General features: G+C 35.8%; 1 protein-coding gene across 1 annotated transcript in view; it reads left to right on the forward strand.

Moving 5' to 3' along the window:
• LOC145242607 (chymotrypsinogen B-like) overlaps positions 1 to 12,566 on the forward strand; it is a 91,680-nt gene that overhangs the window by 22,206 nt on the left and 56,908 nt on the right. Inside the window, exon 2 of the mRNA XM_080105719.1 lies at positions 10,579 to 10,705. Coding sequence (XP_079961845.1) covers positions 10,579 to 10,705 — 127 coding nt within the window. The remainder of the gene's footprint in view (positions 1 to 10,578; positions 10,706 to 12,566) is intronic.

A 12,566-nucleotide genomic window follows, 5' to 3' on the forward strand; every position in this document is an offset into this window, starting at 1 on the left:
TGCTAGAGGTTGATGAAAGAAGTCGCCGCTTCCAAGTTAAAAGCCAGGACACATATCACCGACAGTAGCACGACCGGTCAACCACTTACCACCCTCATCGTCCGAAAAGATAAGTACGCTTACGAACATTCATTCTTTGTTAAATTATACAAGCCTACAAAAGTTCATTCCTTATCAATGCATACACACCTACAAACATCCTACGAACACTTTACCTCTTCTAATTAAAACATTCATTAACCAAATAAACCACCGGGTTCCCAACCTTCAAAAAACAAAAAAAAAAAAAAAACCCCTCTGGGCCATAAATGGTGAACCCGCCGACGACGATGAATAAGCGCATTCCAAAAATAAATAAATAATAATAATAAAAGGACAGACGTATTATTGCTGAAGTTACGAGAACCTAGCTTTATTTGTTTTGCTCAAAATAATTTACGTGACTAAAATAAGACTTGGCGAACAATTATACAAACACCTTCCTTCTGCAAAAAAAGAGACGTTTAACTATATCAACAGGACGAACGGCAATCTGCTAAGAGATTAAACATTTTTGTCAACGAACCAACGAACCAACCAACGAACCAACGAACCAACCAACGAACCAACGAACCAACGAACCAACGAACCAACCAACCAACCAACCAACCAACCCTATCCACCAAAATCCTCACGGACACTCTCGGAATAGCTCCGCTATTTCGGGTGGCGATGTGTGGGGGAACATGCCAACCGGATGCTAACGTCTCCAGCATAAGAGACAAAATGAAAAATCGTCTTTTGCACATGGCTCCACGCATCGCTTCCGTTTGGAAAAAGAAAAATAAGATAACCACAAAAGAATTATCAACCAATGGCAGAGCTCCGCGCCGAAAATAAAGGCCTAAAATATTACAGTCACTGGGAGCCGGTTTGTCACTATAAAATGAGGGGACAAGTAAGAAAAGAAGAGGAGATTCGCCCAGCTGCGTCAGTGAACGCACGGACATTCTCCCACCCGACCTAAGGAGATGAAGAAGAAAAAGGAATAAGGCACTAGTGAACTGAAGCCGACTACGCTCTCATGTTATGGGCCAGAACGCCTTCCATTCTAAACAATGCCTATTTCACACAAACCAAAGAAAAGAAAGAAAGGAGAAAAAGATAGGAGGTGAAGACGCCGTGCTGCTAGAGGTTGATGAAAGAAGTCGCCGCTTCCAAGTTAAAAGCCAGGACACATATCACCGACAGTAGCACGACCGGTCACCCACTTACCACCCTCATCGTCCGAAAAGATAAGTACGATTACCGACCGGCCACCCACTTACCACCCTCATCGTCCGAAAAGATAAGTACGCTTACGAACATTCATTCTTTGTTAAATTTTACAAGCCTACAAAAGTTCATTCCTTATCAATGCATACACACCTACAAACATCTTACGAACACTTTACCTCTTCTAATTAAAACTGTCGTTAATAAATAAAACCGGTTCTCAACTTCAATATTCGTCTGTCCTTAATTGCATGGAGTCAGATTCTACATACTTCAAACGTTGTCAATTAAATGTATTCTTTGTTGTGACCTCTATGGCCTCATTTCCTTCACCCCCTTCTCCATCTATAAATCAACCAAAAAAACCTCCGGGCCATATATATATATATATATATATATATATATATATATATATATATATATATATATATATATATATATATATATATTCCCAACTCGCATTTAGGTAAAAATGCACTTTCGTATAAATAATTGAATTAATTAAAAAAGTATCGCTAACACAAACAAATAAAAACAAATACACACACACCTTATATATATATATATATATATATATATATATATATATATATATATATATATATGTATGTATGTATGTGTGTGTATTTGTTTTTATTTGTTTTTTGTTAGCGATACTTTTTTAATTAATTCAATTATTTATACGAAAGTGCATTTTTACCTAAATGCGAGTTGGGAATAATTTCCCTTTGGCCAATTTGATACCGCCTAAATGGGGAGCGGCATATATATTATTTTTAAACTCGCATTTAGGTAAAAATGCACTTTCGTATAAATAATTGAATTCATTCAAAAAGTATCGCTAACAAAAACAAATAAAAACATCTACATAAAAACGCGATACATTTAGTAGTCGTGCGAGGTAGCCGCGTGGTAGAGGTTTAGGCTTCTCATCATGAGGTCTTGATTTCGAATCTTGCAATATATATATAATAAGATCTGCATATTTTATCGACGCACACAGACTAATATAAAAACTTAATAGGTTTAACATTAAACGCTGTCTCCATTACGGATTCACAGCACCACTTACTTCCGGTATGAATTTATATAATAATCGATATCTCATTCGTTAAAATTAAAGAAAAAAGCAACAAATAATTCAATATCAGTATCAATAAGGGGTTTATCACTAAATGAGGAATTTTAGCCTCCTATCTCTGTCCTGAGCTATCCGCTGCCATGTGGGACCCATGTATTGTATCAGGTCGTCCCCCATCTCATTATTGTGTCTTCTCTTTGGCCTCTTATGTTCACGAGGTGTCCATTCCGTTGTCTTGATGGACCATCTGTTGTCTGGTTACGTGCCCTGACCATCTGTTTGGGTGTTTTGATGGGAGTATTGATGTCAATAATTCGTGTTCGTTCGCGGATCCAGATGTTTGTCTTTATGTCTTTTAAAGTGATGCCTAACATTGTCTTCTCCATCTTCCTTTGTACCACTGGCAAGATTTCACTTTGGCGAGTTGCCAGGGCCTATGTTTTACTACCGTAGATCATCACGGGTAGTATATATATATATTTTTTTACACAGAGATCACCACTTATCAAGGTCCGGAAGCCACTCAGTGATAAGGGTTATTGCAAGTACATTACGTTAGTGTGGAGATTTGATGAAGTGTTCATTAGGAATTTGTTAACATTGGACTTGAAGACATCCAAGTTGTAGTCCGGTGGGAAGCAGGCAGACGGAACAGAGTTACACAGGCGTGCAGTTCTAAGAAAGAAGCTTTGTTCATGGAATCCGCGTTTTGATTTAGGCACAGATATAGAGTGGGGGAAATTTTTCACAGTGGATTCAGCTAGACGGGTGTTTTTCGTGAAAGATTGGCGAGGGGGGACCAGCGATTTGAGTTCAGACGAGCACCTGCCATGGAAATAACGATAAAACAATGATAGGCTCGCAACGTCTCTTCTGTGGGAGAGAGGTTGCAGGGTAGAGAAAAGGGCATCCCCCACTAAGCCACGAAGTTTATTTTGTACTCTGTCAAGGCAGGATAGGCTGTTTTTATATATTCACTGAAGATCTTCCCTTTGATTGACATATTTGCTTTTCGGCTTCTCGCGATATTATCCACTTTCCCAAAAAGTTTTTGGGAACAAATAATTAAAGAAATTATATATATATATATATATATATATATATATATATATATATATATATATATATATATATATACGATTAAATTAAATAGATGAATAAATAAAAAATAAAAATGTCTATAGTAATAGTGATGATAATAAATAAAACATATGCATACACCCTTTTCTGCTTTACAACTGCCTCGTTCCCACATCCATTTCCACCTTACGATATTTCAATGTTTTTCTTTTTTTAAGTACATTTTTTGGTCCATTTTCTTTTGAAGAAGAGATGATATTCTCGAAACATTAAGACCTGCACCACTTCAGTTATATCAAACAGTAAGTTCATATTTACTGATTTGTATTGTGATTACCTTGAAAAATAAATGGATGTACTAAGTTAAATAAAATAACAAAACAAATAAGATCTTCTTTCATTTGCCCATTTTTGTTTATACGTCACGTTAGTATAACAGCCGGTTCTCTGCATTGCCATAGCCTTCTTATACTTCTCCATATTTAGTTTCGAATGCAATGGCTTAAAAAGTTGTTTTTTTTTCTTAATTTTCCTCTTAACCTTTCCTTATTGTTCTGATGATATAATAAAGTTATAACTTTTATTCCTGATCTTTCATTTAATATTATTGTTATAAGAATTAAATTATATATATATAAACACAATTAAAAACAACATTACCCGATATGTATCATTTATATATTTTATATCTTTATATATTTTATGCATACACAGCTTTTAAAATATAAAACGGCTACATGTCTGTCTGTCGGTCTGTCTGCCTGCCTGTCTCCATATCTTCAAACTCTATCTCCCCCGAAACTAAAAGTCGCAGAGCAGCACTAGGGGTCTCAAATGATTGCTTTTTTTACGAACTTTTCTTTTATGAGCCTTTTGCCGAATAAAATTGTTTTAAGGGGTTAAAAATGGGTCAAAATTGCAAAAAAAAAAAAAAAAAAATCGTTGAACATTTTGTACATTAATCTTAGTTTATTTTTAATTTTTAATCAATTTATATGCGTGTCACGTTGGTACAGTGGTAACGTTGCCAGCTTTGAATGCTACAGTTTCGGTTTCGATTCTAGCTAACGGCACCTAATTACTTCTTTTTTACTTTTGAAATCATGACTCTATAATAATATATACGAAATCTGGACAAATTAAAATATCATATTTAAGCGTATTTTACGCCCGGGCAAAACATCCCCCCGCTAGTATATTTTATGTATATTTATATATTTTATTATGACTTTCTAATATAGTTTTAGATTTACTCTATCAATCAACCTTTATTAATTTAACATGACAAAATGCATCAGGATAGCAAGCAAATGCTTTATTTAATTGTCTAAATATTTTATTTTATATTCACATTTTTTAATAATTTTTATTACTAAAGTCGTTCGTTTAAACAACATGATATTATGCAGGTGTACCCACTGGGATGATCCTTGGACTCTTAATATTCCTGTTATTCATAAATGATCTCTCTGATAAAATTGTGTCCGAGATGGGTATATTTGCTGATCACACCATGCTCTATAATAGCCACGAGGAAAAAAACCCGGATATACACAAGGCTATGGCAAAAACTCGAAAAAACGATCTTCAGTCGGTAGTGGAACTTAAGTGGACGGTAACATTTAATGCTACTAAGACTAAGCTTCTTTCCTTTAACAATAACAAAAATATTCCGTCTCAATGCCACTCTACCTAATTTGAAATAACTTGTCTGTTTCATTACTTTAATATATACATTTTAGCCACCAGAAAATATATGTTAAAATATTCCCCAGTTTTGGGATCGGATTATCGTTAAAAACCTTTTCATTGTTCTAAATAGTCGCAATTTTGAAATAACTTATAAAGTGACACATCACTTACTTTCTGCCGCTTTTATCCTCTCTTAATGTATCTTGTTTTGGCCCCATATTCTTTTTTAACACGGCACCTATCACTCTTGCTTCTCTCTCTCTCTCTCTCTCTCTCTCTCGCTTTCTCTCTCTCTCTCAATTTATTAAATGTCGAAAGCAATTAAACAAAAAGAATAAAAAGATTTAAATAGTTTATTATTGTTATGGCCTGATGTTTATCTACCCTGTTATCGGAATAGATGGACTCTCCAAGAGACTATGTATAGAGTTACGACTAAGTGTCCTGGCAGTCATTAGCGAGAGTCATTAGTGATAGTCATAGCCATAGTATCTGTTATAACGTTGTGGGCCGGCAATAATCAAGACAACCACAGTTAATTAACAAAAGTATGTTACAGAAGTATAGGTCATGGTTCTGAGGCCATAACTGCCATGGATCCTTATCAGTATTTACTTCCTTCAAACTGCTGGAAGATGTGATACAATGTCGGAAGGTGAGTAGAGTCAAGCCAGTGACCCTAAAGGAGGAGCACTCTGCCTTTCAAAAAAATTACTCGTCGGTATTCCCCGGTCAGAGCACCTCAGGCAGTAAGCACTAAACCTACTCCACCCGAAAGACGAGAGAGAAGGCCTGGGAAAGGGGGTCGTCTAGGACTACTCAGAACAAATACCTTAGCCCGCCATATAAAAGAAAACCAAAATGACCCAGTTTCTGGTTGAGGTCAGAACCTCGACTGGCAAACGCAACAACACGAAATGCATGACGTGGATTGCTACCAGTATTAACTCTCTTTCCACTACAAAAAGATGTGAAATAAGGTCGAAAATCAATGGTCTAGATTTAGAGGGCACACTTCTTCGATTATCAAATTTTACTGGTGAAGTAATTTTTTCTTTTGTTCCGGATATTTCTTATGTCAGACACCCAAGACTGTTCTTCAAATCTTGATGTATGCTAATAAACCGTCGGCAGTCTTCAGCTATTGTTTGAGCGTTAGATCTGGCTCGTTTTTCAGTTTGTTTCTTTTCAATTTCAGCATCTGTGTTTGACATCAATGCTTGTGTATATACGAGACATTTGAAGTTATTAGCACTTCGATAACCTGAAATCGTCACAATGCTTAATTTACTATGCCTGCAAATGTCGCACAGTCTTTATTGTCCTTTCTTGTAAGGTTCAAACACTTCCACCTATTGTGGAAAAGAGATGTTTTCGATTGAATAATTTCGTCAACAATTATACAGCTTCACAAAATTTTAATTCGCTATGCTTTTGAGGTAAAATTTAGTATGTGTAGGGGCGTAGATTAAAGATTAGACAGGCCTGTTGAAAGAGAGAAGAGTTGTGAATACGTGTTGAAGTTGGTAGTAGGAGCGTGCGCCCATGTATACACTCTTCAATTGGAAAACAAACTTTCTCAACTAATCAAAAACAGTATCCTTTGTAATAACTACCACCAGACGCATATAGGAGAAACACGACATAAGTTAGAAATAAGACTCAATGAACATAGAAAAGACAAAGAACGGCAACCCCTTAAATGCACTTTTCTCCCACTGTGCTGAACATGGCCACTCGTTCAGCTTTGCAAATGCAAAAATCATCAAATTCGTTCCAGATAGAGCTAAACGAATGATTCTACAATTTAGCCCCATTATATTTTATTCATTTATTTATTTTATTATTTCTTTATTTTTTTATTTCTATTATTATTTATCTTATTATGTATTCATTTTATGATTTATTTCTTTTATTATTTATTTACTTCATCATTATTTATGCGTTTACTTATTATTTATTTACACATTTTATTTTCATTTATTCATTGTATTTTTTTATTTACTTATTTATTCATTCATTCATTTTATTATTTATTTGCTTATTTATTTACTATTTGATCGTTTATTTATTCAGCTACGTATTCAATTATTTATTTAGTATTTTATTTATTTATTTAATTATTTTTAACTTATTTGATTACATAATTATCATTCTGCGAAAAGACAATAGACTTAGAAGAATGATTGCGCCATTTTCTGAATGTCCTATTTTAATCAACTTTGTAACTTGAATAATAGCTGTTCCAACACTTCCGCCGCCAGAAGAGATGTTGCAGATCGTCAGCAGTCTTCGTAGAATTGCTTTTCATTGTATTGTATAGATACAATATAATATTATAGTATATAATTGCTAATCATTATATTGTCGGACAAAAGAATTTGCGCTAATTTTAACAACTAACTGTTGGCCGCCATCTTGTTTTCCGCAAATTTCTCAGCGTTTTTCAACGCTTATCCGATCCAGCGTGTGTGCGCTGTCTAAAGGCAGACAAGAGATAGGTAGACTATATATATATATATATATTAATATATATATATATATATATATATATATATATATATATATATATATATATATATTTCACGAGTGCACAAATACATGTGTTTGGTGACTTTAATGTCCACCACAAAAACTGGCTTGGATTCTCTACTCACACAAATGCAGCGGGCAGCACAACCCATAGCTTCGCTATATCTCACTCCCTATCACAAATTGTTACGTTTCCAACCCGTTTCCCTGACCAGGAAGAACAACACGCATCACTTCTAGATCTGTTTTTGACCACAGTTCCCGATGACTGCATAACGAAGGCCCACAGCCCACTCGGGAACGCTGATCATGCAGTGATAATGGTTGAAATCGCCCTAAACTCTAGACCCAAAACTGAAGAGCCAGTGCTCAAAACAACGAGATATTATAATAAGGCTGACTGGGAAGCCATCAGGGAACTAATTAGAGATGCTCCATGGAAAAATATTTTCTCTCTCCCTGCTGAACAATGTGCAAACGAGACCACTGACTGGTTCAAAACTGCAATCGAAGCGCATGTTCCCATGCGGAAATTTTATAGTAAGCCCCACTCTCCCCAATGGTTTACGTCGACTTGTGCAACTGCCATTGCTCAAAAGCAGCATGCATACCGTAGGTTTAACCGACATAAGTCCAGTTCAAACAGACTGAAGTATATAGAAGCTAGAAATAACGTTAAGAAAGAAATAGCGACAGCTAAGAGAGAATTTACGGAAACCACTAAAAAGCGCATCGAAGTACAAAAACTAGGAACTCGAGACTTTTGGAAAATCTACAACAGTGTAGTAAATAATGGGCAATCAACAATTCCCCCACTAACCAACAATCACGAGGTTGTCTCCTCAGCAACCGACAAGGCTAACATGCTTGCCAGTCGGTTTGCCTCAAACTCCACACTGGACCCTTCCAACCAACCGATCTGAAAACCACCCCTGCTCAGGTGCATGCTATCATAAAAAACCTTGACACCTCAAAAGCATGTGGACCCGATCTTATCCCAGCTGTGCTATTAAAAAAGTGCTCAGCCGAAGTAGCTCCAGTTCTCTCCAAACTCTACAACAAATGCCTTAATGAAGCTTGCTTTTCGGGCTGTTGGAAAACTGCTTCTGTTGTACCAGTATTCAAGAATTCTGGCGAAAGGACAGACCCATCAAATTATCGCCCCATTAGCCTCCTCCCACTTTTTGCCAAAATATTTGAGACCATAATTAACCATGCTCTAGTCCATCATCTTACAGATGCTAAACTACTGACTGACAAACAATATGGATTTAGACAAGCCCGTTCCACAGCAGACATCCTAACTGTGATTTCTGAACGTATATACCATTCACTGGACAAAGCGGGGGAGGGCAGAGCGGTAGCTCTAGATATATCTAAGGCTTTTGACAGGGTATGGCATGAGGGTCTCCTCAGTAAAATCAGATCATACGGTATCACTGGTAGAATACTTAACATAATTAAATCCTTCTTAGATAAGAGAAAAATCCAGGTTGTCCTCGACGGTCGTACATCTAAACAATATGATATAAATGCGGGGGTGCCCCAGGGTTCTATCCTTGGACCTCTATTGTTCCTGATATTCATAAATGACCTCCCCGACAACATTGCCTCTGAGATGGGTATATATGCTGATGACACTACACTCTATGGCAGAGACGACAGGAAGACGAATGAACACATTTCTAAAGAAATGGCAGAAACACTAGAGGAAGACCTCCAATCTGTAGTGGAATGGGGACAAAAGTGGTTGGTCGCGTTCAATGCTGCCAAGACTAAACTAGTTTCATTCAATAATTACAAGAAACCCTCTCTACCACCCATAGCAATGGCCAACGACTCTTTATCTGAGAGTCCATCTTTCAAACTCCTTGGCCTAACGTTCACAGGAAACATGAGTTGGAACAATTACATTGAAGGCATTGCCAGGGCCGCTGCAAGAAAGGTGGGCTCTCTCTACCGTGCTAGAAAACTACTAACACCCGAAAGTATCCTGTACCTCTATAAGGCCACCATTCGCTCATGTATGGAGTATTGCTGCCACATCTGGGCTGGTGCATCTGCTACTAGTCTCTCGCTCCTTGACAAGGTTCAAAAGAGAGTCGCAAACCTGATAGGCCCTGAACTGGCATCTAAGCTTCAGCCTCTGTCCCATCGACGAAATGTTGCATCCCTCTGCCTTTTCTACAAGTATTTTAGTGGTGAATGCTCTGACGAACTGCAATCACTTGTGCCCCCACGACGTGAGCACCCTCGACAAACCCGACAGGCTGCTAAATCCCACCCCCACACTGTAGAGATCCCTAGATGTAAAAGATCTTTTTACTCCAATAGTTTCTTCCCCAGAACCGCAGGACTCTGGAATTCCATTCCAGGTCCCTGCTTCCCCAACAGTACTGACGTGCAGAAGTTCAAGTGTAACGTGAACCGACACCTTGCTGCCCAAATCCCTACATAGTACCCCAGTAGTTGTTGCCCCTGATAGTAGCCCCCTACACCAAAGTGGCAATTTGCCTTGTTTGGGGTGAAAATGTAAAAAAAAAAAAAAAAAAAAAAATATTAGTATCTTTATTTCACACAAGGTAATGGGATGTTTTAACTGTTTCAACAGCTCTGTCTTGAAATCGATTTCCTTCGTTACCAGAAACCATCCACACACTGCAATAGTGCAAAAATATTGTTCTATTTTAAAATAACTATATCTACCCTTCGTTGTCCAGGAGGTTTTGTACTTTTCTAGCGAGTCTTGTGTAGTTTATTTTTATACGTGTGAAGCAATTGCTAATGTGATAAACGACACGGCCACAACGAAAACAGCATTGAGGTCGGTGATTGTTGTCAAACAAGGGAGTACGTTGTTGCACGAGTTATATTTTATTTCCCAGTTGTTTTGTTTAGTTTAATCGTCAAAGCCAATATTTCTTGTTGTTCTTTTGCAGTTCTTGCCAATTACACTATTGTTGGACAGCCGACCACAATTGAGCATTATCCTTCTCTTGTCCACTTGGAAACGTGCGTTGGCGCCTTGGTTAGTCCGAGCCACGTCATGACAGCGGGCCATTGCATGTACGTATGACTCGTTAGCTCACTTCCTTTCCGTCACTCCTCACGTTCGCCCATGTTAGACGCAAGATCGGTATTTTTAGAGATGATCTCGACCTCCTACCCCAAAACGGGCACATCTGTATAGCTCATTTAGCACTCCTTCACGAATAAGCGCGCCCCCAAACGATATTTCAATAAAAACATAACCCGAAAGAAGGTAATTCCTGGGATAGTCTATAACATTTTATTGACACATAGGAACAGTTTGCAACATGGATTAAAGTTGTATTATTAGCTCTCTCTCTGGCATTGTCAAGTTATTATCTATATATTAATGCGATAGCGTGTGTGTTCTTTTGTGTGTTATTATTATTATTATTATTATTATTATTATTATTATTATTATTATCTATATATTAATACGATAGCGTGTGTGTTCTTTTGTGTGTTATTATTATTATTATTATTATTATTATTATTATTATCTATATATTAATGCGATAGCGTGTGTGTTCTTTTGTGTGTTATTATTATTATTATTATTATTATTATTATTATTATTATTATTATTATCTATATATTAATATGATAGCGTGTGTGTTCTTTTGTGTGTTATTATTATTATTATTATTATTATTATTATTATTATTATTATTATCTATATATTAATGCGATAGCGTGTGTGTTCTTTTGTGTGTTATTATTATTATTATTACTATTATTATTATTATTATTATTATTATTATTATCTATATATTAATATGATAGCGTGTGTGTTCTTTTGTGTGTTATTATTATTATTATTATTATTATCTATATATTAATGCGATAGCGTGTATGTTCTTTTGTGTGTCATTATTATTATTATTATTATTATTATTATTATTATTATTATTATTATTATTATCTATATATTAATGCGATAGCGTGTGTGTTTTTTTGTGTGTCACGCTTACATATTTTGTCGTTTGATTGTTATGGACATTTTGTAATAAATAATTTCACCAAGATTTCTTCATAAGTTTTGTTTTGATTATAGCTGAAGGAACTCAAGTTTATATATATATATATATATATATATATATATATATATATATATAAATATATATATATATATATATATATATATATATATATATATTCTTCATAAGTTTTGGTTTCGATTCAGGCTGATTCGATTCAAGTCATATGGATATTTTTTTTTTATTTGCAAAATTACAACTTTATAATATATAAGAATCGACAGAAAATTGACTATAATAATATATACGAAATCTGTATAAATTACAAGATCATATTTAAGCATACTTTACGACCGGGCTCTGCCAGGCGTCCCTGCTAACTTAGATAAATACTTTTGTAGTTTTAACAAAATATGTACAATAATATCAATGCGTTTCCATTTACGCTGAACATCCACAGAATACCAACATCAATATATTAATATTACACATGAAAGGGTCCGCTGTGGAATTTCCACAGGTCCCACTAGTTCTTACTATTATGATTATTATTATAGATGTATAGATGTTATGAAATCGGAAACATTCAGAGAAATAACAAAGAGGAATGTTGGAAAGTAGTGAAACTTGGTATGGAAGACAGGCCAGTTTGGAATGTAAAGCTTGACGTCAGAGAGTTGAACAAACAAAGAAATAGTTTTGATATATGCACGTTAGCGAGTTTGAGAGTCAGTCAAAGAAAGGCCGAGTTAGAGAGCGGATGGGAGGTCTTGTCTCTTGAGAGCTGTTGAAGCTAAAGGACGCATTATAGCATGATGTACCTATTTACATTACTATTGGCAGTTGGCGATTTCACTTTCCACATTATGCGGGAGTTAGAGATCCTTAGTAAACCCTTGTTTTTCGGGGATAGTACCTAT

Source organism: Euprymna scolopes, chromosome 21 (genome assembly GCF_053919585.1).
Source record: "Euprymna scolopes isolate OS-2025 chromosome 21, ASM5391958v1, whole genome shotgun sequence".
Lineage (NCBI taxonomy): Eukaryota > Metazoa > Mollusca > Cephalopoda > Sepiida > Sepiolidae > Euprymna > Euprymna scolopes.